This window comes from Ascaphus truei, chromosome 6, assembly GCF_040206685.1.
Source record: "Ascaphus truei isolate aAscTru1 chromosome 6, aAscTru1.hap1, whole genome shotgun sequence".
Taxonomy (NCBI): Eukaryota; Metazoa; Chordata; class Amphibia; order Anura; family Ascaphidae; genus Ascaphus; species Ascaphus truei.
Window position 1 is genome coordinate 7,621,147 of NC_134488.1, and position 27,552 is coordinate 7,648,698.

General features: G+C 41.9%; 1 protein-coding gene across 7 annotated transcripts in view; it reads left to right on the plus strand.

Moving 5' to 3' along the window:
• The window catches only part of APLP2 (amyloid beta precursor like protein 2), a 146,736-nt gene that overhangs the window by 108,851 nt on the left and 10,333 nt on the right, over positions 1–27,552 (plus strand). For 2 of the 7 annotated variants that reach the window (XM_075603346.1, XM_075603348.1), the window contains exons 4-14: positions 2,560–2,672; positions 3,463–3,653; positions 6,448–6,659; positions 8,088–8,255; positions 16,310–16,440; positions 16,529–16,603; positions 18,371–18,529; positions 19,492–19,620; positions 23,216–23,315; positions 24,782–24,955; positions 26,384–26,419. In XM_075603346.1, coding sequence (XP_075459461.1) covers positions 2,560–2,672; positions 3,463–3,653; positions 6,448–6,659; positions 8,088–8,255; positions 16,310–16,440; positions 16,529–16,603; positions 18,371–18,529; positions 19,492–19,620; positions 23,216–23,315; positions 24,782–24,955; positions 26,384–26,419 — 1,488 coding nt within the window. The remainder of the gene's footprint in view (positions 1–2,559; positions 2,673–3,462; positions 3,654–6,447; positions 6,660–8,087; positions 8,256–16,309; positions 16,441–16,528; positions 16,604–18,370; positions 18,530–19,491; positions 19,621–23,215; positions 23,316–24,781; positions 24,956–26,383; positions 26,420–27,552) is intronic. The other 5 variants (XM_075603347.1, XM_075603349.1, XM_075603350.1 and 2 more) reach the window with 3 other exon arrangements.

Sequence of the window (27,552 nt, forward strand, 5' to 3'; positions counted from 1 at the left end):
TCTCACGAGCAGGACACACCTTTTGGATTGGTGTGCACTCTTCCCCCCTTATTTGGTATGTCATTCTGTTAATGCAATTTACATAACTCTGTACCCCGATTTTACCGTGCTGTAAAGTATGTTGACGCTTTACAAATAAACAATATTAATATTGTAGAGTTTGAGTTGTGTGGAGATATCACAGGGTACCCATGAATCATGTTATTACAAATGGACCTTCTATTGAAAACGCTGAGCTGGAGGTCAGCTCAGTACTCGTAGGGAATTCAAACACCTTGTTGTTATAAATCGACCTGGCATAACGGCAGGCACTTTAGAATATATATGGTTGGTTGCAAACCAAGACCTATTCAAGCATCAAGGTCAAAGCCATTGGTTACCAGAAGTCCTGTCTAATGATTTATTGACCAAGACTGGTCATGGTTTTCTGCACATCCAGTGGCAGGGTGAAAGCAGTTCATTATACATTCATTTGCATGTGACAAACAAGATTTTTCACATTTGAGCATGATTTATTTGGTTTCAACCCACATTACAAGTCTTGGGTACACCACACACCCATTTTATCTGCAGGGAAAACTAGAAAAAGCTGTTAATATCATAGACTGTCTTCTTTCCTTGTTTTTAACCATTTAGTTAAACATTCATTGCAAAGACTAAATGGGGGAATATGGAATAGCAACAGTGTTAATGAGAAACAGAAACAACATGAAACAGGGTTATCTTTCACTGCTACAGTGGATCGGGTACCCAAGAAGGTCTGCTCATGTCTCACACTTATTATTTTTTTTTATACCGGGATCATTGATTGGGCAAAGCAAGGGGGTAAAATAAATTGTAAATTATATTTCAGGAAAAGTCATACATACAATGTAACACGATTTACAGGGTTAACACACATCCTGGGAACAGGGCTAACGAATAAATCTATCCTTTAAATGAAATTTAAAAAAATGACCTCTGTATGAGTCCTTTTCAATGACCGGTAGGTACTCACGGATGTCCTGGAACTGATTTCGGCGCAATGCCAGACGCAACCGCTACGTTCTTCAGAAGTGGGGCTTTGAAGAATTCTTGAGTCAAAATCTTTGATGCTGGCTCGCGTTTATTCAGTACAGAGCATCTTTGAATTTGCTGCTGATGGTTTGGCGTTTGGAATCTCCGCTTCTCATTGGCTCCGAGGTTTCTTATGGGTTTTTGGGTCCCATTCACAAACCTCTACAGCCTATCAGAGCGTGGGAATTCTCCTGCCAGCCAATCACCGATCTGCCGGTATTGTAAAGCCGGGTGGGTTCCTTTTTTAATTCTGCCAAGGGGCATGCGCCAACCTGGCACCTCTGCCTCTTTGCATACTGAGCCCTCCGTGGCTCCAGGTTTCACAGAGTCTGGGTTCTGGCAAATGGTGGCTGGATAGCCCAGGATGCGGGTACTCAAACAGAACTGCAGTACCCCTCATGTTCTAACACCTTGGCATCCCTGAGGCTTTCAAGTCAGGACTTCGCATAGACTGATAGGCATTAAGCTTGGTAGCCATCTGGTCTCTTGGAATTCATGACTTGGAAATCCCACAGTTCATTTACAGGTTATCAGTACATATACCTATTAAATATGACTCTTTAATAAAATATACTGTGTTCTGTCTTCTGTGTGGTAAAGATGTACAAGTCCCTATTCTGGTGTCAGGGATGGAGTGAGTGTATATATTGCATATACTCACTAGCCTCATACTTGGCACACTTTTGAAAAATTACTTTTAAACTTTTACACACAGTCACTCTCCGCTTTATCCCATAGCTGGAGCTCCCCCAGAACCCCTATACTATGTGCAGGGTATCTGGGCACCCTTCCTTATACTAGGGGCCCCTCATTACACTAGGGAGCCCGTGTAGGATTGCAGGTATACATTAACCCCTTCATGCCCATTTACCTTCTGGCGGTGAGTCGTAATGGCGTTTTCAGAGTCAGAGTTTGGCCGGAGCAATGTGCTTGACTGCATCCGAGAATCTCACTCGATTCCCGGATCCAACTCCTGGGGTATCCCATACCTCTGGAACCCCGATACATAGACACATTCTGTAAAGACTTTCTCCGACAAACCCACCCGGAAACGTACAGCCTAGAAATCTCCTGGTCCCAGCATCCCAGGAAAGGCAAAACACACATAAATCTTTAATGTCGCATAATTTGCACATAGTCACAGTAATGCATTTAGGACATCTGGGTCCAGGAGCTGACACTGTAGGACCCCAACACACAGATCAGGGGTACCCAAGTGGGCTGAAACTTTATTAGTGGGCCTGGTTAACCCCTTCACCGTCACAACATGCATCATATAATTATAGGAGATAGACCAATTGTACTCAAGAACTCGAACATTGATTTAGTTTGCTTTGTTTATAATAAATGATGTACACTAAAGTGGAGGCTGTTTTGGGAATGTTGGGTTAAGTTTCACTGCATCTTAACCATGTAACCATCTGGCAGTGGGTCGGATTAATTACGGAAAGTATTTGCATGTCCATGTGGGCTGTTTGTTCATTGAACCTGTCTGTTTTGCAGTGGGTGAATTTGTCAGTGATGTGCTGCTTGTTCCAGAGAAGTGCAAGTTCTTTCACAAGGAGAGGATGGACGTGTGCGAGAGTCACCAGCACTGGCATAACGTGGCCAAAGAGGTAACTGCCCTGACAGAATGGCTCAATGTATAGTAGTATCATTTAATTATCTTCATAAGGGCTTAAAGCTAAAATAAACAACTGTGAAATAGGTTTTGCTACAAAGTGGAAGGCTAATTGTGGTGCCATAACTTTGGGGGTGGGGGGGGGGGGGAGATAGCAGGGGGGCTACACAACTATACAAATATATTGTACATGAATTTGCTGTACCACATGGGACACTTCTCTTAAAGTGGCATTCCCTACTGTGTGTTTTATTTGGGTGGGGTTTGAATCCACCTCCTGCAGTAAGTAGTGGGAGTGCGGCGGGGGAGACGAAGCTGCTGCTTTTACACACAGGACACTTGTTCAGATGTTCAGTCACTTTGATCTATATGTGAAGAAGGAATCTGTGCAGAATCAAAAGCCTTCATACAACATCTTTCTAAAAAATCTTTTCCAGCACGTTAATTCAGTATTTGTAGATATCATGCACTGTATCCAGGCGTTTACTGGAGAAATGCACCTATTTTCGAACTTCACGTTCGGTGGGTTCTTATGAATTAGTTTAGTGCAGAGGAGTGTATATTTAGGTAAATATCTGTAGCATTAACTTATTTCACTTACAGCTGATGTCAGAGCGCAATGCTCTTTTCTTTATCTCAACTGCAAAGCATCCATCAGTAAAAATAAGATGGAAATCATAACCAAGATGATTTTACAAGTAAATGGGAAGTAAAAAAGTTAAATAAACTGTTTCCTCAGTGCTTTAGTTTGTTGTAAGAAGATATCTGTTTCTCCTCTATTCCAGGCCTGTATGACAGAGGTAATGGTTCTGCACAGCTACGGTATGCTGCTCCCATGTGCTGTTGACCAGTTCCGTGGCACTGAATACGTCTGCTGCCCTCAAACGAAGATCCTGGATGAGGCGCTATCCAAGGAGAAAGAGGAGGAGTTTGACGATGAGGAGGAAGATGAGGGTGACTATTACATTTACAAAAGGTAATAATGCCTGCTACATCCCACTGTTCTATTCTGTATCAAAGCACTCAACATCAACGGAATTGACTTGCCTTTAACAGGTTGGCTACGCAACCATTTATTTCATTGTAATTCTCGGTTGGGCCGATTTCTTGCTTTTTATTTCAATCGAGAGAGAGTGATCTACAAAGACAATCTGAAAAAGTGAGGGCGTTGGGTGGTGATATAATGGTCTCAAATGCATGCAAAACAGCACTTGTAAATATTTGTATAGGTGCAATGACAAGAGGCAACACAAATCTATTTTTTTTTTTTTCCAGGTCAAACACGGCTTTTAGAATATCTACTGCAGAAATATTTCCCAAACACCTGTTTTATATTTAGTTGCCTATAAATGTACACAGTTGAATTGGCGTTTTGGGTATATTTGTGACACAGGTGTGGCACTCGCCCTTCTAACCCTAGACCTAACCCTAGACCCTGGCTAAATTCCCACACGCGCATGCTGCGTTCCTCCACTCGTTCCTCTGAACGCCTGTGGAGGAAGTCTCACACTCTCGCAGACTTCCTTCACTACAAATTTATGCTATCCTGTTTAAACTCTGCCCTCTCGCAAGCTAAACAAGCCTACTTTTCTGCACTAATCAACATGCACAAATCTAACCCACGCCGACTGTTCTCTGTCTTTGATACTCTACTCAAACCACCCTCAGCTGCCTCTCCTTCCTCCATCTCCGCTCAGGACTTTGCTGACTATTTTAAGGAAAAGGTGAAATCCATACGGCAGAACATCCCCTCTGTTTCTTCTTCCCATCCTACACCTCTTCCTAACTCTCTCCTCCTGCCTTCCTTGACTCTTTTTCCACTGTCTCAGAGGAGGATGTGTCGCTGTTGATTGCCTCTTCTCCCTCTACCACTTGCCCTCTTGACCCATTCCCTCCCATCTCCTAAATCCTCTTGCTCCTACTATAATCCCTACGCTCACACACATTTTTAACTCCTCCCTCTGCTCTGGAACCTTTCCATCCTCCTTCAAACATGCAACAGTCATACCATTACTCAAAAACAGCAAGCTTGACCCTACCTGTCTTTCTAACTATCGACCTGTCTCCCTCCTGCCTTTTGCCTCTAAACTCCTTGAACGTCTTGTATTCTCTCGCTTGCTCCATTTTCTCAACACCTATTCTCTCCTAGACCCTCTACAATCTGGCTTCCGCACTGCTCACTCCACGGGAACAGCCCTCACTAAAATAACTGACGACCTCCATGCTGCCAAAGACAGAGGTCATTACACTCTGCTCATATTACTCGACCTCTCTGCAGCATTTGATACTGTGGATCACCCTCTTCTCCTTCACATTCTCCATACTCTTGGTATTCGGAACAAAGCTCTATCCTGGATCTCATCCTACCTCTCCCATCGTACTTTCAGTGTCTCTTCTGCGAACACCTCCTCCTCCTCTATTGATCTCTCTGTGGGGGTACCCCAGGGCTCTGTCCTAGGACCTCTTCTCTTTTCTCTCTACACACTCTCTCTAGGTGACCTAATAACATATTTTGGGTTTAAATATCACCTCTATGCTGACGACACACAAATATACTTTTCAACACCCGACCTTACACCTGCTATACAGACCAAAGTTTCTGAATGTCTCTCTGCTATATCATCCTGGATGGCCCTCCGTCGCCTTAAACTCAACATGGCTAAAATAGAGCTCCTCATACTTCCTCCCAAACCTGGCCCTACTACCTCCTTCCACATTACTGTTGGAACTACGATCATTCACCCAGTAGCCCAAGCACGCTGCCTAGGGGTCATACTCGACTCCTCTCTCACATTCGCCCCTCACATTCAAAACATTTCTAAAACTTGTCACGTTTTCCTAAGCAATATAACAAAGATACGCCCTTTCCTCTGTTGCTCGACTGCTAAAACTCTGACTCAGGCCTCAATCTCTCCAGTCTTGATTACTGTAACCTCCTGCTGTCTGGCCTTCCTGCCTCTCACCTGTCTCCCCTACAATCTATCCTAAATGCTGCTGCCAGAATCACTCTAATCTTTCCTAGATCTGTCTCAGCATCTCACCTCCTGAAATCCCTCTCCTGGCTTCCAATCAAATCCCGCATCTCACACTCCATTCTTCTCCTCACTTTTAAAGCTTTACACTCTTCTGCCCCTTCTTACATCTCAGCCCTAATTTCTCACTATGCACCATCCCGACTCTTGCGTTCTGCTCAAGGATGTCTTCTTTCTACCCCCTTTTTATCTAAAGCCCTCTCCCGCCTTAAACCTTTTTCACTGACTGCCCCACACCTCTGGAATGCCCTTCCCCTCAGTACCCGACTAGCACCCTCTCTATCCACCTTTAAGACCCACCTTAAGACACACTTGCTTAAAGAAGCATACGAATAGCACTGTGAACATTGTGAACACATGATACATAAAGCTTGGCCCCCTGCAGACGTACTTACCAGAACTCCCTCCTACTGTCTCTGTACGTTCTCCCTACCTACCAATTAGATTGTAAGCTCCTCGGGGCAGGGACTCCTCTTCCTTAATATTATGTTTATGTCTAAAGCACTTATTCCCATGATCTGTTATTTATATTGTCTGTTATTTATTCGATTATCACATGTATTACTACTGTGAAGCGCTATGTACATTAATGGCGCTATATAAATAAAGACATACAATACAATACAATACAAGTGTACATGCCAGTCTGCTGTGAAGAGCTTATTAAACTTCACAATTTAAATCTTTGCTCTTGGTTTGTTAACTTGCTTCTTTCTCCATGTGTCTTTCTATTTTCAGCGAGTTTCCAACAGAGGCTGATGCAGATGATTTCACAGCAGTCGCAGAGGAGGAGGAGGAGGAAGAGCAGGAGGAGGATGATGATGATGAAGTTGTGGAGGATCGTGGTTATTATTACAACTACAAGGATGAGGACTACAACGAAGAAGCCCCCACAGAGGTCAGCAAGGGGCAGACGCTCTCTGGGAAAGACGTTATCACCGACGTAAAAGGTAAGTGTTTCCTATGGCGGTTTGAATAAATGGCTGCCCCTTAAGAGAGACACATTTATCTTTTGTGTATACTGCCCTTCAACGTACATTTCTTTTGACCGCCATAATCTTTGTGTGTGTGTGTGTGTGTGTGTGTGTGTGTGTGTGTGTGTGTGTGTGTGTGTGTGTGTGTGTACACTTGGGACATGTATATACATACATTTCTCAAATGTAATGGCGCGCGCATCCCAAGTATACAAACGTCTGGCTAACACATCCAATTATAATTGACACGCATGCGTGCGCCCTATATTACACGCCGTAGTCGTGTAATATAGTGCGCGCGCACGTGTCAATTATAATTGGCTGTGTTAGGTGACGCGACAGACCAGGGAAAACACAATAAAATCACCTGACTGCTCCTCAGCGTTGACTTGATTTGTAGTGTCACTGATTCCAGTAATAGGAGAGGAATCCCCATCCACCTCCCTGCTTGCTGCATCAAATATGTACAAGTTTCTTTAGCTTCAACATTTGACTTGAATTTTGGGGAACCCACAGGTCCTTGGAGCTGAAATTAATGTATTTCTGCTCCGGAAACCCCTGCTTTGCTCCCATGTTTAAAAATAGTGTCTTTTAAACCTGTATGGGGAACTGCTGCTTTAACAAGGGCTGAGGGTTTTTTCACTTGCAATTCCTATAAGTGGAACTGCATCTTCAATTAATCACTCTGCAGGCCTCCTCTCCAGAAAAATAACAGCCAAATTACAAAACCTACTAATCAAATATGTTCTCTTGCATTGATGTTTCAATAGGGGTGCATCTGCCTGAGTGCTTTTTGTCTGTCAATGAGAAATGTTTGAGAATATTTAATTAAGAGGAGGCAGCAAAGGATAAAAAAAAAAAAAATCAATTCACTCAAGCTCAGTAAATCTTGTACATTACATTTGTCAATTTTGTGGGACCTCGCCAGGCACTGCAGATAATGCCACAGGCAGGATCAAAACATTTAAAATATATATTGCTTTGGTAACTGAGGCTTGTGTAAAATAAACTAGGTGGAGTTTCCAGAACCCTGAAAATGGGCTCTACTTTGATCTTTCTAAAACTTGTTTCTGAATTCCGCTCAGAACACGGCAAAAGTGTAATCATTGCCGAGTTATTTAACGTTCGTTGCGAGTCCTGAGCTAGCCATTAACAAAAGCCGCCTGTATTGTGAAATATTACAGTGTTAAACTTTCTAGGTTGAGCGTATCTGAAACCATGTTGCAATCTGTGTTCTTTCACTTTATCTCAACTCTAAGGTTTATTACCACGTTGACCTGCACCTCTTAGTTGAATGCAGACAAATGAGGTGGCGGCAGACGGTTCAATTCATTTTGTGGTTTTAACCCTTTCCCTCCACTGCGGGTCCTCATCTGCTGCTGTTTGTAACCCATCTCCTCACAGCTGTCTGCTCCCAAGAGGCCATGACCGGTCCGTGCCGGGCCATGATGCCGCGCTGGTACTTCGACCTTGGCCAGAAAAAGTGTGTCCGCTTTATATACGGAGGCTGTGGAGGCAACAGGAACAATTTTGAGTCTGAGGACTATTGCATGGCCGTTTGTAAGATGATGAGTAAGTCCAGAGCGACCCATCTTCCGTTCACCTCGTAGTTTCCAGGATAGACCATCTTCCCTTGGTCGTCACGTTGATTCTGGTGCACCCTTATGTCTTGTCTGTTTTAACCCTATTCTTCCACGAGCCACTTGTCTGTAGCACTTAACCACTCCTGTGCCAGAGGGGCGTTCTGTGAATATTATTGGAATAGAGTGCCCCTCCAGCACATAGTGGGCAAATGCAGCATTTCAGGGTGTAGTTGGGGATATTTCCTCTAATCTGATACAATTTGCAATGTGTCTGTATGTATCCAGATCTTCACTGGTGCATTGGTGCATTGTCCTTATTACAATACATTTTCATTGCATATTCTAAAACGGAAATTCTGCACTTTGAGTTGGGATACCACTAAACCAGGGGTACTGAACTCCAGTCCTCAAGCCCCCCCAACAAGTCAGATTTCCAGGATATCCCAGCTTCAGCACAGGTGGCTCAATCGGCACCACAGAAGCTCAGTCTTCGACTGAGTCACCTGTGCTGAAGCAGAGTTATCCTGAAAACCTAACCGGGTGGGGGGGGGGGGCCTTGGGGACTGGAGTCAAGACCCCTGCACTAAACCATGGATTTGGCTTTTTATAGAGGGAGTATCAACCAACATCTGAAGTGCTGTACTGCTCAGGGATTAAGGGGTTCGTGCCTCACCCATCTCGTCTTGGCAGTTTCCTAGATGCTGGTGCACTTCAGCTGCGTTTGTCAATCTCTCCCTCTTTGTCTTCAGCGCCGTGTCTGTTTTTGCCTGATTCTTTGCAGAATCTGCTCCTCACTTGTGTGACTTGCACGCAAAACATTCTTTATACTTTCCCATGTGGATCCTCCCTATATGTGCACGTTGGATGTCCACTGGATCCTGGTGAACTGCTGTGACTATCCCTTCCAGCTCTGTGCCACTTATGACTGTCTGTCTGCACTGGCTTTTTGTCTGTGAACAAATATATACCTGCTCTAGGTATATATTTAATGTGCCTTTGATGACTGTTACATTAACACTTGTAGTGTTTTTGCTTATTCTGTAATACAGACTTCACTATATAATTATATTAATCTGAAGAAAAAGGGACTATTTGTCTCTGAATGAGGTACAGAAATAAAAGATGTAGAAAAACTTCAAATAACTTCATTAACTTGAACATTCGTGTTGCTTTCCATGGTGTGTACGCCGTTTATATCCTAAATCAGTTGTGTAAATATGAAAGGGATATAAAGGCAATCACCACATCGAAATCTGACTTGTGATATTTTTCTACAGAATTTTTTTTAGCATTATGAAGACAATCTAGAATATGGGACAATATTTGTTATTTGTTTACCTTTCTATTGCTTAATTCACTAATCCAACAACCACAAAAAAAACTTTGTTTTAAATATATTGTGTTCTTGGCCATGATCAGACAATACACCTGACCGAAAGCACATTTCTTTTCTGAAACGCCCACAATGTCATTTTTTTCTAATTCAATGAGAATGTTACTGAATCACGGTCCTACTGTGTCGGTGCGGAGGTGGAATACACAATTTAGTCATCCAGAATCCTACTCCATTTTATTTTTAATGAACTTCTCATTCCCACGTGGAGCATTTGTCCCTGGAGTGTGCTGTGCTTAAGGGTCACTTTTCACACATTCACACAACATCTAAGGGTCATGGCAGTGACTTTGAGGAGCTGATGTAGCTTTGCTGGGCAGTGTGATTCTGCAACCTGATTCTTTTACATCTTTGCTTTTCTCTACCCACACTTGCAGATATAATATTCCTGACTTGCTCTATTACATGGTCGACGACCATTTCACACCCCCTCCAGGCTTAAGGTATCAAAACCCATAATTCAAATGGAAAGGTGCTGCATCTTTTGTTAACCCTAAAGATACAGGAGAACTATACTTGGAAATCAACATCTTCTACGATACACTTTTAGTGCTTTTACGGTTACTACCAGCCCATTACCGGTGCAATAGTTATACAGTCTCGGTCCAATCTTAGAGGTTATTCTGTTTGCCAAGACCCTAGGAATTGTGACATTTGCAGAGCTTCCTCATCTTGTCTTAACTCTGGTGTCGTATGCTTCAGATTCTTGTAGATTATATTGCTTTCTATGTGGGCACCTACTGTATCTCCTTGCTTTGTCTTCACCTTTCTTAATCTGTGTGATGTTTAATCCAATTGTTTGGCCTGAAACTGGCCTAGCATTTTCCTCTGTGACTTCTATCTACAAAATGTCTTCTAAACTGAGTTCCAGTGATCCATCTTAAGGTAGGAGACATGTTAGCATTTTGTCACATCATAGTACTTGTGAAAAATGTGTGTACACCGGGATTAAGAAAGCCTTTTGTATCAACATGTCATTTGTTTTTTATATGGGTTCAAGCACTCCTTGAAATATCAGTGTTCTGAGTCAGGGGTGGGCAAACAAAATATGTTGCACGGCGATACTTACTAGATCTCAACATTTACAGGCTTTCAAATTACTTGTATTTAGATCAAATTGACCAGTAAGATGTTGCCTGTCACTCTAATTGCAAGATTGCATTTTGCCCCAATAAAAAGATTTGCGCCATGACTGCCATGCTAATTTTGTGCTTTGTCCTTAAGTTTACCTTTAGTAAACCGTAACAACCAACAAAAGGTTTCCTCCTGGCAATAGGCATTTCCCTGTGTCTATTGGGATAACAATACGTTATTCTAGTAGCCAATGCCGTTCACTGAAGGTTGATACAGTAGTAATGAATCCCTGCCTCATAGCTCATATGGCATAGATAGAAGACTTCCCAAATGTCACTCCAGGTCTTCATCCAGGCTCTTCTGCTTCTGGCACACATACTCTAACCACAAAGTCAACAGAGATATCGCAGATATTATGATGGAGTAAATAAATCTTTGTGGAAAGGGTAATCTGGTACTTGTATCCCTAGAAAGTGTGGCCACACCTCGTAGTAATAAAGAAAAACAGTAAAGGGAACAAACAGCACTGTAAACACTACAGACTAGCCGTCTTGACATCGGGTAATACACGCTTAAAGCATCTTCATTGTGAAAAATCAATTTTCTTTCATTCAAAAAGAAGCAGGCAAACATCACAAACGGCATTTCAGGGCGACCTAATGAAATGCCACATGGGCCTGAAACATCGTTTTGTGTCGATTTGCTGCTTTTTCAGTTAAATGTAATTGATTTTTCACCATGAAGGTGCTTCAAGCGTGTATCACCTGATGTCATGACCGTGAGCCTGTAGTGTTTACGGTGCTGTTCCCTTTTTTTTGCTCTAACCACAACACATCTACTCCAGTCGGGAATAAAGACTCGAGCTGCTATTCTTGTTTAGTGAATCTGCAACCGGACGACAACAAAATTGCAGAAATTAACCTATTGACGCACTCTCATCAAGTCGACAGTCACCAGTAAAATGTCAGTCATTTTATAGAAAGAGTGTAATGACTTGTTTACTAGTCACAACATTTGGTGACCTCATAGATATGTAAATCTGTTGCGTACACCATCCACTTAACCATATTTATCATGAAGCATTAAATGCGTATGTTGATATGGGATGTATGACGAAAGTATATAGTCTGCTGTTGAATTAACTTTGAGGTTTGTTGGATACTCATTGTATTCGAGAAGTGTAACTATGCAGCAGTGGGCAAAGTAGAACTCACATGGAATGATTGCCAAGTTACAGAACAAAGTCCGGAGTTCTAGGTTCTTTTAAGTACCTTTTGTTGCCTTGTAACTTTTACCCCATTCAATCCAGTGATACACGTTTGTGTTCTATTTGTCACTTGCCCTGCTTACTGCTCTCATGTAGATGTGCCTCTCGAGGCACTTCATCAGGAGTCTGGTTGCCACAAGATGAGCACAAGTGTAGGAGTGTTTGGGTCTCATGTTAACCAAACATGCAAAACAGAAGTATTTTAAGCAGGGAGACAGGCTATAGAACTAGTTAAAGTTATTTTTGTACTGGAATAAATTAAACTAATGTAGATAACTTAAATATCAAAAAGCAATTCATAGTTTTTGTCTCAAGATATCAATTATTTTAATCAATTTTCAGTGACTGCTGCTATAAAGGACGAGAATGAATTGGTTTAACTTGAACAGACTTATTGCTCTTAAATAGAGTTGAAAAAAGAGAAAAACCAGCGCACCGCCAAAGTGGGTCCCAAGCCAATGTATTGTAAAATCTTCTTTATTTAATCCATGTAAAAGTGGAGGTTAACACCTTCCTACGCATTTTTACACGAAACGCGTAGGAGGGTGTTAACCTCCACTTTTAGATGAATTAAATAAAGAAGACTTTACAATACATTGGCTTGGGACCTACTTTGGCGGTGCGCTGGTTTTTCTCTTTTTTCTATTTGCCTTCTGAGACCAGCATCTCCCTACCAGGCTGCACGCCTCCACAGGACATTGGAAAAGGGGATTTTGTGAGTATCATACATTATTGAATACTTATTGTGAGTCCAGGAACCATCCCAATGAGGGCTTGATTCAGGTTAGGTTATTTTAGCCTTTTTCTTACCCTTCAGGGATTATTGGTTCTCCTGGGGACTTCACATCAATTTTCTCACATACCCTCATGTCCTATATTGCGTATCTGTTTATTGCAATCATACAAGGGATCAAGCGTTGAGCGCCTTTCTCACTTCAATTGTTGTTCTTACATAGAGTTGGGTGACTTCTCTGTTGCTCACGCAACAGACATCGTCTCACTTACATTGGGTTATTTTGCTGTGCTTTACAGCTAGCAATTTTCTGTCTGTGCTGTGTGAGTAGGTGGCAGGGGAGAACAGCAGCTGGGACTTGTAGTAAGCGCTGGCACAAATCCGATCCACGTGGTACTGAGATGCACCTTTTAGTTTAAAAAATGTCGGCAACTTCCCACGCGGCCGAAGGTGATTATCCCTTTCACTGCCTGAGACGAGCAATTCAGATGGTTAAAAATCTATCAGGGTAATTTTTTAACCAAGCATACGGAATCACATTTTGTTTTTCCGTTTCTGTAGTACAGAGCTGGTTTCAGTGGATAATTTTAAGCCCAGATGAAAATGAATATGTTGCGAAGTAAAGCCTCCCCAGATGTGACTGAATCGTCTAATCCTTTTACTAATTGGAAACCAGAGATAAACATAATGCTGTTGGGGAGCCTCAAAAATGATTCCTCCTATTACCGCCTAACATCTACTGTTACCTAGTACTGGAGAAGAATTCTGTTAAAGGAGTGGGGCATAAAATAGTCTCTTGCATATGGAAGATACTAGTATAAAGTGAATAGGGACCTAAATTATTAGAGAAATCCCCATTGTGTGCTCTCCTGTTGATTACACTGGGGACTACATGGGTGAACATCACACACAAGCATTTATGGCAACACCACATGTTGAGTAAGAAGGTCACAGCACTCCTTTTAAATTGAGCTCGAAGATTGTTGGTACTTTTAATGATGAGCACAAAACGTCTGATAGCAATCAGAAGTAAAGGTAAAATATACCAGGCGACATCGGCACTATACAGAACTAGCACCTTTACTCACACGGCCCTTCTATCGCTCCTGGAGGCAGGCCCCCCCCCCATGCGTCGCTATTCATTATGAATTTAATGTGCAGCATCTGTCATCACAAAAGCAAGGATGCCTGCCTCTGGGATTACACTCGTGCTGATGGCGCCTTCCCACAGAAGCCGGCAAGACGTAACCAACAGGGACATCGAACATGGTCCTGTTGCCAGACAACCAAGTAGGTAGCAGAAAATGAGAGAAATAATTTAAAAGAACAAACAAAAGTAATCGCATCCTACGTTTGACTATTTAAGGAAATCCTTGTTATTGGAAAAATAAACCCATGGTACGGAGCACTTGGAACAGGGGGTCTGTCTTGTGATCCTATACAAGTACAGTATGTCATAAAACGTGAAAAGTTGGCTTCTTATGCTCTAGGGAAGATAAACCCAAGTGAAAAATAATAAAGGCAGGAATAACAATGTTTACACTAGAAATGGAGATAGATGTATCTTTTAGCTTTAGCTAGTATCCCCTTACACATAATCCGTTTGCTAAACGTGTGTGTGCAATGCCAATGAGACATTTGCTGCACACCAGTGGGTAGCCGCCTAAAGTGTGTAACTTGCAAAGGGAATTACAATACCTGTGTGCATATACATGTCCATGAGATGATGTGCATATACATGTCCATGAGATGATGTGCATATACATGTCCATGAGATGATGTGCATATACATGTCCATGAGATGATGTGCATATACATGTCCATGAGATGATGTGCATATACATGTCCATGAGATGATGTGCATATACATGTCCATGAGATGATGTGTATGTACATGTCCGTGAGATGAGGGCGTTGCTGCTCTTGGGACACAGGAGGCCAAATTTAAAAAAAAATCGTATGATAAAGCTGCAATGTCAGTTGTAGTGGCAACACAAAATAGTCCGTGTTCCTCTCCCAGTGTGGCATTTTGGGATTAAAAAGGGGGCTGACCTAAACACATGAAAGTTAATCATTGACGAGGGGTATTGAGATGTGGCGTTCGTTGCTACGTATGAATACCTCCAATAGAAAATGTGGCAGGATGACCTTCACCAACCCAATTTTGGTCAGGTCATTGTTTCCATTCTCTATCACGTAAACTTCAGGTGCCCTAATTTCATGGACCGTTGCCACTTCTTTCTATGCACATGGTTATTGTGATCATCTTACTTGCCCAATTCAGATGACTACCCACTGGTATGTAGCTAATTTTTCTCATTGACATTGCAGACATTAGTTTGTGTGTGTTTTCACTTATGCTTAAACCATACATCTCTATTTCTAGTGTAAACATTGTTTTTCCTGCATTTATTATTTTCCACTGTGGGTTTATCCACCCTAGAGAATAAGGTAACTTTTTTTCACATATTCCCTGATGGACTTCTGTAGGTCCACAAGGCAGACCTGTAAAGTATGCAGTATAATGGGTTTATTTTTGCCTAACGTACCTCGACTATTTGGGGACATCCTTGTTATTGTAAACATATCGGCTGTAATTACTTTTGTTTGTTTTCTTTTCATTATTTTTCTGATTTTCTGCATATTTGGTTGCCTAGCACTGGTATACTGTTCTCTGTGAATTGCGTCTTGCCTGCTTGTTTGGTGCGTAGGGACACGTTGCTGTAAGGATTGCAATCCCGGGGGCTGGGGGGCGAGCCACATACCCCACTCGTGCTTGTGATGTCAGTGGAGTGGGACTGCCACAAAGACTGGTAGGAGTGTGGGCGTGACGTTAGTCCTGCGAAGTGCCAATGTCACTTGGGTTTTTTTAACCTTTGATGTTGATTGCAAGTAGGCTTTTTGTTATGATTTAATTAAAGCTGTAAAATGTTATACTTTTATGAGTGTTGTGACCACCTTCTTACTTTGTTAGTAAATGGGATCACTGAGGTGGCGAGTGATTGGTCTCCGAGCACCCGGTTCTCTTTAATCCCTGATCTCTGTTGGGAGAGCAAATAAGCTTGCGGTCTGCATGTGCCTCCTTTTTAACACAACAGATTGGGGTTACTAGAAAAACTTTCATTCAAAGTAGGCAGTAATGTATTGAGGTTACAATGTATTTGCTCGAAGGAGTTTGGGGGCTGCATTGAATGCAAATATTTATAACAATCGAACATAGGATGTTCACTTACAGAAGCGGTTTCATGTATTCCTTGGACTGTTCCAAATAAGGATTGCAGTGCTAGTGTCCTCAATGTACAATTTAGAGAGCGTTTGCTGTAAGTTGCAAAGACCTAGAAATCAAAGGACTACACTATTCAACATCAATATCCTCCAATGACCTTGGTACGGGTGACAACCACATTAATATTACAGATTAAATATATAGTAAAAATTGCAACCAGGACTCAGGCACTTTGGCTTTTATATATTTTTGTTCTGTTCTTAAATCCTCTGTTTGCTTGAAATACTTTATTTATTTTTAATTCTTGCGGTCCTTGAATATGTTGTAATAACCGCCATCTTCCCTTTTAGTCCCACCAACTCCAGCTCCTGCTGATGATGTGGATGTCTATTTTGAGACCCCTGCTGATGATAACGAGCATGCCCGCTTCCAGAAGGCCAAGGAGCAGCTGGAGGTGCGACACCACAACCGCATGGACCGGGTGAGGCACAAGGACACCGAATAAGTGGGGACTTATTTCAGTTATTGGGTAGAGACAAACATTCATGCTGTAATCTTTCTCACACTAGGTGAAAAAGGAGTGGGAAGAGGCTGAGCGTCAGGCCAAGAACCTTCCAAAGGCCGAGAGACAGACCCTTATACAGGTAATAGCATACTCTACTCCTTAAGGTCCTTTTGATTCAAAGAGCGAGGTTCATGGGAGCCTGCACAATTATGCATATTTTTAAGTATTAAGACACCAAAGTTTTGACTGGGTGCCTCTTTCACACCGAGTAGCGTAAGCCTCTTGGGGTTTTGCTTCTATGCAACCTCTGCATTTGTGTGAACCACACCTTGGAAGAGCAATGGCCGCTGCAGTTTGATCAACTCCTGTCTGATTTATTTTATTATTATGGTTTAAGAGTTCATCAAAAATGCTCTCTGGCATTTCTTGTTTCTAAGCCTATATAATAGAACCAATGGTTTTTTTTATACAAGTATAGCAGATGTGCTTCCCCCAAAAAGGAAAACACTTCTTCTTGCTGTCTCTGTTGCTTTCTCCGGGTCTATAATAGAAAAAAAATTATCTCCCATTTTATATATTGAATTCATTTGAATTGAATGTCTTTAAAAATTGTGAACTATTTCCATAATGTTTTAAGAAAGAAGTAAAAAAATATTTCATAAGTCATGTCGTACATACTTAGAGTAAGATGTCTGTTGTACCATTAAAACAATTTTAAAAGGATAAAACTGAATGGAAGGAAGCTGTTACCGTCTATCTGAGACATTTACACAGCAGTTATAGGCAAACTCGCGTAAAAATAATTTTACCTCCGTCTGTCCAATCTTTCTTCAACCCTCTCATTTGCCCCTTTTTCAGCAAATGTGTTTGAAAGCAATTTAATTTTTTTAACATTATGTTCACTCTGTACATGTTGCATCCCTGTGAAGCAGTGACTGGTTGGGAATAGGCTGTCTTACTTAGGCCGCACTTATAGTGACGGCTACGCTACGTCGCCTGATAACAAATGCATTGTCGCCGCTGTGTGCGCTTATAGTACGCGCGGCGGCGACGCGATTTTTTGAAGCCGCCAATATTTGATTTTTCAGGGGCTGTCGCCTCATGTGACAGCCCCTGAACCAATCAATGGCTTGGTCGCCCGTGACGCCGCCGCAAAGCTTAATACAACTTTCACTAGCGGTGACGTCATGCGTCGCCGTTGCGGGCACTATACGCGCTGCCTTGGACAATTCAGGGCTATATATTCGGGGGGAGGAAGAGAGAATAGCGTGGAGAGTAGACACTGGCTTTAAATATTTGCATAAATCATGTCATGATATCTGCTCAGGGACAAAAATATTTATATTCCAGGAATATGGCTTACTTTGTTACTACGGGCAATGTTTACTAAGCAATACTATGTCAGATGACCCCTTCTGCCCACTTTCTTGAATGGACCAGAAAGTGACTTCAGGCAATAGGTGTCTTCGAGTAGCACTACTGGGTAACCATCGTACGCTCTCCTGCAGTTGCCAGAATTTGGGGATATGCTAAATCAAAATGTAAATTAATAAATCAGCCTTCTATATTGAAAAGATGAGGCATATTTGAATAAAAGTGGGGTTTTGGTTTAATAACTTGACACAATATAGAAGTTCAGCCGTTATTGTGCATGCATTGACCATGTCCGGAGATAATGGGAGTATTTGCTGTTTGAATGGCGCACTGTTTTTATCTTTAAATCGTTGGTTGAACATCTTGGCATATACTCCTTGACTTTTACAGTATGCTGCATTCCCAGCTAATGTGGTTCATTAGTGATGGCAGGGAGCAGCCTTCATCTAACTGAGTAATCTAGTTCAAGGAGGATAAAAAAAATCTCCTGAACACCTGGGAGGCATCCAGTAAAGTGTGACTTTCTCTGCAGCATTTCCAAGCCACCGTGAAGGCCCTTGAGAAGGAGGCAGCCAGCGAGAAACAGCAGCTGGTAGAGACTCACTTGGCGCGTGTGGAAGCCATGCTGAATGACAGACGCCGCATTGCACTGGAGAATTACCTGTCCGCATTGCAGGCTGACCCGCCTCGGGTGAGTGACTGACATTTGACTTCTCTCATGGGTTAATGAGTAGCTGTCCATCTTTAAACCATTTCTTTCCTGCTAGAGGGTCTATAAACCATTATACAAGGGAAATCAGTTCTTTCTAGCAATAGATCAACTTACTTTTTGAATACTGTACAAGCCAAGTTTGTTTTTGTTAATACTTTTATATATTAGATCTTGTGAGAAAAAAAAAAATCTTCATCATTAGATCATTGTCACTGACACTGGATTTATATATGTATTTAAAAAAAAGTTTTTGATATTTATATTCCACATAGTATGAAGAATAGTATTATAATTTGGAATACAATAATAAAATATTGTAATTTATGTCCTTACAGAAACAAAGCGCTCTTGAGTTTGATTCCTGATGATAGTAATGGTATCAATGTTTGTGTTAACATATTTAGCAACATTGAGATATAAATCAATTTAATTTACTTAGATTTTGTATTCAGAAACAAATGTAAAGTTTACCTTGCTTAAAAAATAAAATAAAAAAAAAAGTAGATATTTGAAATGCCTTTAGGATTTTAGAAACCACTTTATAATAGGAATGTTCTTATCAGGGAACAGTGGAATGTGCGTATGAGCCATAAATGGGTGTTTCTCGTGCCTTATGAAGCAGACAGACATATCCTTCTTTTTGACAGGCTTGCAGGCATGTTCCAGGTCATGAAAAATACACCACTTTGTTGAAGACACGCAGAACCTTGCTATCCCCAATAGAATCAATTCCTTGTGGCCCACTTATTTTGGGTCTCTTTTAATAGTGGAGTTCAAGTAAGATTCAGTGGACAGCTGTATCTACGGAGTTGTATTTTTATCCTGTAAAGACGCGCCTTTTCCTAGAAGATGAATGCAACCTAAACCTTTCAATAGTTCTATCGAATAGTCTATTATAATGCTTGTTTAATGTGTAACCCATCCAACGTGCTTCTTTGCAGCCCCATCGCATCCTTCAGGCCCTGAAGCGCTATGTGCGAGCAGAAAACAAAGACAGACTGCACACTATACGCCATTACCAGCACGTTCTTGCCGTGGACCCAGAGAAAGCAGCACAGATGAAGTCCCAGGTAACCCAGTCCCACCACACTCTGGTCACTACCGGCAGGGCCACCATTCGATAGTTGTCTTGGCTATACCCTCCCCCACTGACTGTCTCTGGCCTGGCCAACCTAAGCGTAAAACCCCAGAAAGTCGGTCCTCGACCGGTCTACCAGCAGGGCACTGTCATTCTCATATGTGCTGATGACACCTATGACTGGAATCCATTCTCCCCACCACCTTTCAAAAGCAGACTCCATCATATTCATTCGCCCTATCTCTTGCCTCCTTTATTTTTTATTTTTTTTAAATTAACCATATAATTCATCATGGAGAAGTCACCTATCCTCTGACTGACCTGCACACCATGGCCCTCATCTGCCTGTGCAGTGCATTAATTTGCTCTTATAGCAGGAGTGGGGGTGTTTCTGTGAGGGTTTTGTTTTTTTTATAGCTGTTTTCTTGCTTGGTGTGTGGAGTTTTTCTGTGAATTGTAAATATTGCGTGTTTTTAAGCAGGGGAGCGTGCCCCCCCCCCCTCAAGACTGCGTCAAATGATGGCGCGGGTCATGTGACATCACGTGACACGTCCCATTATTTGATGCGTGTTACCATGGCGACACGTGATGTCACATGACCCCGCGGTGCCAATGACCCAGCAGAGAACAGGTAAGTGAGTTACAGAGGCGTCACGTCTCCCCCGGCATTTAATTTAAATGCTGTGGGGAAGAGCGCAGGGCCTCTGTAACCGCCGTGCCCCCCCCCCAATGAAATTCTCTGGGGGCGCGCCCCACAGTTTGCGCACCGCTGTTTTTAGAGCACAGACATCTTAGGCTGGTTCTATACTGTGCGCGCGCCACGCCATGCGCACGCGCAGCAGTTTTAGTTGGCTGAGGTTAGTCAGCATTTCTATAATGGTGCCGCACACGGCAGGGAGCGTGGAACCGGCCGATGGGACAGGATGGAGAAAATAAAGTGTGTGTGTGTGTGTGTGTGTGTGTGTGTGTACATATAGTACCTCACTCGCACACAGTATACACACACAAAGTATGCGGCGCGCGCCCACGGCCGCACACAGTATATAACGAGCCTTATTTGCTTTTCCATTCCAGCCTTGTGTAATGGCTTCCCATGATTTTACTAATAAACCTTCTTTAGGTCTATGCCCCCCTCTGCAGGTAGAACTAGGCACTGCAGTGTTACTGAAAGGATGCATTTCAACTAATGCAATCAACAGCACCTCACCCAGATTTGATTTATAAAATGGCCTCTAGGATGGATTATACTGTATGTTGGCAGCCAAAGAACTACAGTACAGTAGATCTGTTTTGCTCTAACTCTATATCCGTAGAGTAATACATTAGAATCAGAGTACACCTACATAAAAAAACTCATAGAAGTGATTTTGCCTCCGGCGATGCTTATTGTACGTGTCTGTAATTGAGCTTATAAGGATAACATGTTCCATTCCCTCAGACTTCTTAGCAGAATATAACTTACATTTTTAATAATTATATTATAGTGCGCACCTTTTGCTTTCCAGAATGTTTAAAATTAGATCATTTAAACCGTGGTATAACCATTTATTGTGCGAGATGAAAAGATATACAAAGAGCCTCCACTTGAGATTGCTATGATGAAAAGAATCAATATACGCTCACATATTAAAGTATACAAAGGAACACTAATGCATTTTAAATACGAAGTTACTAATATAAAGCAAGACCTCTGTGTAGGCTTAAGGAGAGGATTCCCACATTTTATTTTTGGATCTGCACATATGTTTTTTTTTTTGTATTTTATTTAAATGACCAATAGGAAACAAATTTTGCAAAGTTTCTCTCTTCCAATAAGACAAACTATAGGGTATTAAAGTGTGCTTTTAATTCTCACGACTTTCTCAAACATTTTGTTTCCTTGGATTGAGCGGTTTTAATGTGTTTTGTGACAGCTTAGATCTGCAATATACCTTAACATGATGGTAATACCGCAATAAGAAGTTGATGTATAGATATTTTTTTTGTTATTGTGGTGTTACCATGAGCCAGAGGAGGATGTTATTGATGTTGTAGGTATAGCTTGTACTTGGGGAGGGAAAAAGACATTCTAGAGCTTAAATTTCTTTAGTTCGCGATGTACCGGAACAAAAATTGTGGTGCGCCAATTGCTGTCAGGGGTCTAATCTGGTGGTAGGTCCCGTTGTCAGTAGATTCGATATTAGTAAGGCAGCAGGGCACTCGTAGACCTAAACAGACAAGTGTTTGTGGCGCAAATTGATAAACGTTGCCATTTAATGTGCAAATAAATCCAAATCACATCTACTGCTGCTCCATGGGACCGAATCCTCTGGGCTGTAAGCTCCTGGTATACGTCATATAAAGAAGAAAACACAAATGCCAACACAATAGTGCATTAACATTTACTTGAGGCAAAACAAACATGCAGGGGGAAGGGAACACTCACACTTTCCCCGCTGTTTAAACCACAGAGAGTGACTCTGACAGAGTGCACTCAGCCCTACTCTGGACTCGGCTTCCTGGAGTGAGGCTTAGTCTTTATATGAGGTATACGAGGAGCCTACAGCCCAGAGGATTCGGTCCCATGGGGCAGCAGTAGATGTGAGATCAGTGTTTATTTTTAATCACTGGGTTATTTGCACATTATATTGCACTGTTTATCAATTTGCGCCACAAACACTTGTTTGTTTAGTTCAGTAGGTATTGCGGTTTTGGGAAACCGCAGGTGTTTCGGCAGCGTTTTGATTTTCACTTTATTATTTTATCAGTCTATTTGTTGCGCCTTTTTGTTTTTCATAGGGGCACTCGTAGAGGTGAAAGAATTTTACAAATTCCTCCTTCGCGTTTCGGTTCCAGCTGGGACCGGAATGCGTAGGAGGGATATGTAACATTCCATAAAGAAACTTTTTTCCTTCAACTCTACGAGTGCCCACTGCCTTTCTATTAGGCATATAGTTTGTTACATGACGTTTAAGACACTGCAGCTTCAAAAAAGGTAGCCTGTGTACATGAGATCTTAGTACCCCTCCTTCGTGACTTCATCCCTCAGGGATAGGTCTTTTCTGGAGGATCAATTCGCCCCATTTTTCCCCCCTGCCTCCTAACCCTTCCTCCCCTTCCACCTTCATCTCTGATATTCTAGGTTAAGTAAGGGAGTTCTATTTTTTTTCTTTGATAAATGTACAATTTATTTACAAAAATACTGTAATAAATGGCAAAACTAATTACCTTTCAAATGATCTATTTTTTTTTTTTTTTAACAGTTTTGGAAACATGTTTTTAAAGTAATAAACAGTTGATGTCTGTTATCCTACTGATCAGCTCTAGATCCAAAGTCAGAATTCATTTTTTGCTTGCTTTCATGAATCAAATGTACTAATAACGCTGTTATTGCATAAATGTGTAAAAAAAAAAAAACACGTTTTAAAAATATTAACCATTGAGAAGACTGTGGTCTCATGACGAAGTCTCCCACTTTGAAATTGGACTTTTTTTCTTTTCATACATATTTTTGGGGGGCCCAACCCCCTCTCATGGAGCCGGAGGTTTTGCTTGTTGTGTGGTAATGCAGAGCGGGTTGTAAGGTAGTTCTGTTGGATTGTTTTCAGGTGATGACCCACCTCCATGTGATTGAAGAGAGGATGAATCAGAGCCTGTCTCTGCTCTACAAGGTCCCCTATGTCGCTGATGAAATCCAGGATGAGATTGGTTAGTACCTGGACCGTTATGCTTTATTTTTGCAGCCCTGTAAAGTACATTCAATCCAACAACAAATAAATGAATATGCTACCTTCAATTGCACTATTTTTCCCAATAATAAACAGCAACAGTTGGACTACCCTGGCAGGGTTATAGAGGAACTAAATATCCACTCTCCTGTTGTGCCTTATTTCCAGTAGTTATGATTACAGGCACATCAAATTTAATGACACAAAATTAGGGTTTCTGGATACAGCCAATGTTTCAATCACCAAACTGTGATGGAGGGCTAAGTAAATCTAATTATGTTGAAGGGTACAAGCCCAAAATGCATTCTTTTGTAAACAATAGAACTGTCTAATTGACTTCCTTAATCTAATCATGGTAAAAGCCATATATTTGGCTTTTTTTCCCGCTCCTCTGGAAATAGATTACAAATTGTATTCCTTCTTGCCCTCTAAATAGGGCAGTGTTTGTCAATCAAGTGTTTTATTTACTCTTGGCCCCCACCCTGTCCTTTTTCAGTGAGCCGATAAGGGATGAAAGGGGGCTCTGGCCGTGCAAACCCTTTTTGAACTCTGATTTTCTTGTTATTTTTGTCTCCAATCACAAACTCCTCCCCATCCTAGAGGTATTGCCCCTTTGAACAATGTTGGTGTGTCCATGTTAATTCTATTCATGTTATTGTTTCAAGTGATTGGTCACCACATGTTACCCAGAATACCTTTTTATGTTGCAAAAAGAAAACAAAAGAAGGGACCACCGTTCCACTATCAGTGCTCTAGAGCCGGGGTGCGCAAACTCTTTCCTTGCTCCCCCATCCACCCCCCCTGCTGGCTCCGCACCCTCGCTCATGCCACCCCTACCTGGTCTGAATCACAGTGAAGTTGCAGAGGCCTTGCGCGGTCTCCCGGCGTTTAATTTAAATGCCTTGGGGACGAGTGGGGGACCTCTGCAACCGGTGCCCCCCAAAAAAAATCTTGCGCACCCCTGCTCGAGTACACAAATAATGTCCCATAATCTTCTTTTTGTGTAGGACATATATTGAATATATAGTCATAACATTTATAAATGCAATGTATCCAGATAAGCATGAGGAGTTTTATATATGTGAAAAGTCATTAGTACTCCTAGATTGAAGAAAACAACCTTAGTAACAGCACCCATGGGGGATGTCTATAGAAGTAGTAAATACAGAACCCCTCATGACATAAAGGTAATATCTCCTGGAGTTGGACTTGAGCAATGTCTTTAGAAAAGAGTGAATATAAATGGTAAAATCACTTCACATTTACTCCCGTCCCTGCTGTTTGGATATCCGGAGGTAGCGTGCTCCCAGCTTGTAGTGAAATGTAGGAGGTAGAATCCCATGGGGGAAAGAATAAGCGGTGCACTGCTGAGAAAAAGCTAGAGCTGATACACCAAGTGTCTCTTTAAGGTTTGCATATTTATTCCCTCTGGTCTATCCTATCCAGATGAGCTGTTCCAGGAGCAGCGCGCGGACATGGACCAATTCACATCCTCTTTCTCGGAGTCTCAGGGGGACGTGAGGGTAAGCTCAGAGGAGAGCGAAGAGGTACTACCAAAAGAGGGCAAGCCCTTCCGGCCCTTCCAGGTGAAAACCTTCCCAGCAATCACAGAATCTGAAGGTAGATTATTTTTTGTGATCGATATGTCATTTCTTTTCAAATAAGTGCTGCACTATAAATCTATATACATCAGAATACAAGAGTACAAAGGCAGATAATTTGCGCAGGTGCGGCGTACAAAGCTCTGCCGGAGCAAAGCCGTTTTATATATTACCTTTTAATTCTAAAGTACATCACAGTTCTACATCAGGGTCATTCTTGTAGTGAACTTCAAGCACTGCAGTCGTACTGGGAATGAACAGCTTTTTTCCTGATTCCCCATCAGCAGTTTCATGTTACAGAGAGACCTTTTAGAGCACAACTCCCCTTCCCCCCCATAGACATATTGCTTCTGGTCATAAAGGTACAATAAGAGTCTACGATTTATCTTGGTTTGAATTCCAATAGAGCAGATTCTGTGTTCTGATAAACACTGATGTAATCATCATGAAAAGGAGAAGAACTTGCTTGGCTGCAGACTCTCCTCTTTAGGCAGCAATCCTGCTTTCTTTATTTTTCTAGTTATAGGATTGAAGCAAAGGGTCTCGGGAGCTGAACTATTAATGTTCAGTTCTGGGGAAGCCTTCTTCCTGAGATACTTACCTCTCTAGGGGATGCCAGTAGCAGCTCCAGCTAGGTTTTGTGGGGCTATCGAAATGGCGACATTAAAGTTTAGTCATCTCTTGCGGCTTCCTATTGGCCTGGCTGAGCAGGACATTTAAACTGCTACCAGCATCACCTACGGCGGTCAGTACCTCGGAAGCAGGTGGTCTCCGGAGCTGACATGAAGGCGGTTCAGCTCCTGAGACCCCTTGCTTACCACCTATAGGTGAAAAAAAAACATTTTTTTTTTGAGGCGCATTTGCTCCTTTTTAATGTTTTTATATAACTGAGAATTCCAATCAAATACATTTTGTCACATAGTAAGGAATACAAATGTAGACCATAAGCTTAGTCTCCCAATCTACTTTTAAAAAACACTACATTTTAGAGAGCGGCACAGCAAAAGTGTGCAGTTGTTTTGTAGACCATCCTCTGTAGCTGAGGGGTTAGTGGTGGAGAATCATTATACATTGCCTTGTATAACTTAATCTAGCATATGAACCTACACCAAGTCAATAAAAACAATAGGACTTTCCTGAGAATGCCCACAATTAACACTGCCTGGTTTTATTGCCTGTTGCACACGGTTCTCCATAATGGCACAAAATCTTATCTGCCACAATACCATTTAATCTCTTTATTGCTAGTTCGACAACGCATTGTATTGCAGTGCGTTGAGTCCAGCAGTGAAGGTGTTAAAGCGGTCACAGATATCTGCACTATCCCAGCTCACAATCCTGAATAGACTCACAAGCCTTTCAGTTATTTTTAATCTCTTCTACTTTTCTATCTTTTTTTGTTTTCCTTTCTCCCTCACCTCCTTCCCTCCCTCAAACTCCTGCTTAGAAACGCCACGGGATTCCTACCTTCCAGTGAGAAAAGGTTGGTTCTCCACTAGCTGCATCTGTACGCGTTCACGCCACCCCATCCCATTTCTTTATCTCGTCACTTCATTTTATTTTGTCGGAGGTGATGCTCTTGACCACCTGCTGAGGCCTGCAACTACTTTATGATCAAAGGGGGTATTAAAAATACAAAAAAACAAGCAGCACATTTCTGACCCAAAGTTCTTATCCCCAGTGACCGTATCCTACTGCCCAGACTCTGCGGCATACAGTATGTATGAAGGCAAAATTGGTGCAAAATCTGTACCATTCTGTAGATGTAGTAACAAAATAAATCCAATTTAAATGAAATTTATTTATTTTAGGCAAAGCTTAACTGCATCAATGTTTGCAAGAAAAAAAATTATGTAAATTGGATTTTCTTTCTTTAATACATAGTTTGGTACAGGTTTTGCTTCAGAATTGCCCCACTTTTGCCTTGGTACTTGGCCCGCCTCTCTGTGTTCTCCTAATCGGTTGATGGCTTCACTTGTGGTGAGAGTGATCACTTGTTTTCCCATAGTCTCTGTTTTCATTACCGTCTAGAACCAATTCTCTAAACGATACACGGCTTGTAGAGCAGGCACTGCCAGTGTGTGGTTTATAGGGCATTTTTCCATCCGAGGTGCGACCACATAATGGAACAGATTACGAAGAACAAGTACACCGTCCTATGTAAGCTGGTAATGTACATTTTCATAAAGAGCGCCTTCTGGTCACAAGTATTAAAACTGCCAGCAACAGGAACGAAAAGTGACATTTGTATATTGTTTATTTGTGAAGCGCCAGCATATTCCGCAGCGCAGCACAATGAAGGTACAGACTGATGTAAATTGCATAAACAGAATGACATAACCAATAAGGACAAACGAGCGCAAACAGATACACAAGGTAATGAGGGCCTGCCCGTGAGAGTTTACAATCGAGAGGGAGTAAGGGATAATGGTGAAACAAAAGGTAAAATGGTTGCTCGTTGTGAGACAGTTTCTCGGGCACAGCAGGTCCGTGTTAATATTTGGGGTTGTGGATGTTTGGGGGTGTTAGCGAGAGAGTGTGGAATTTTGTCCAGCTGCACAGCTGGTTCAAATAGGGTTGGTGGGAGGGGTTGTGTCAGGTACGCTTCCTTGAAAA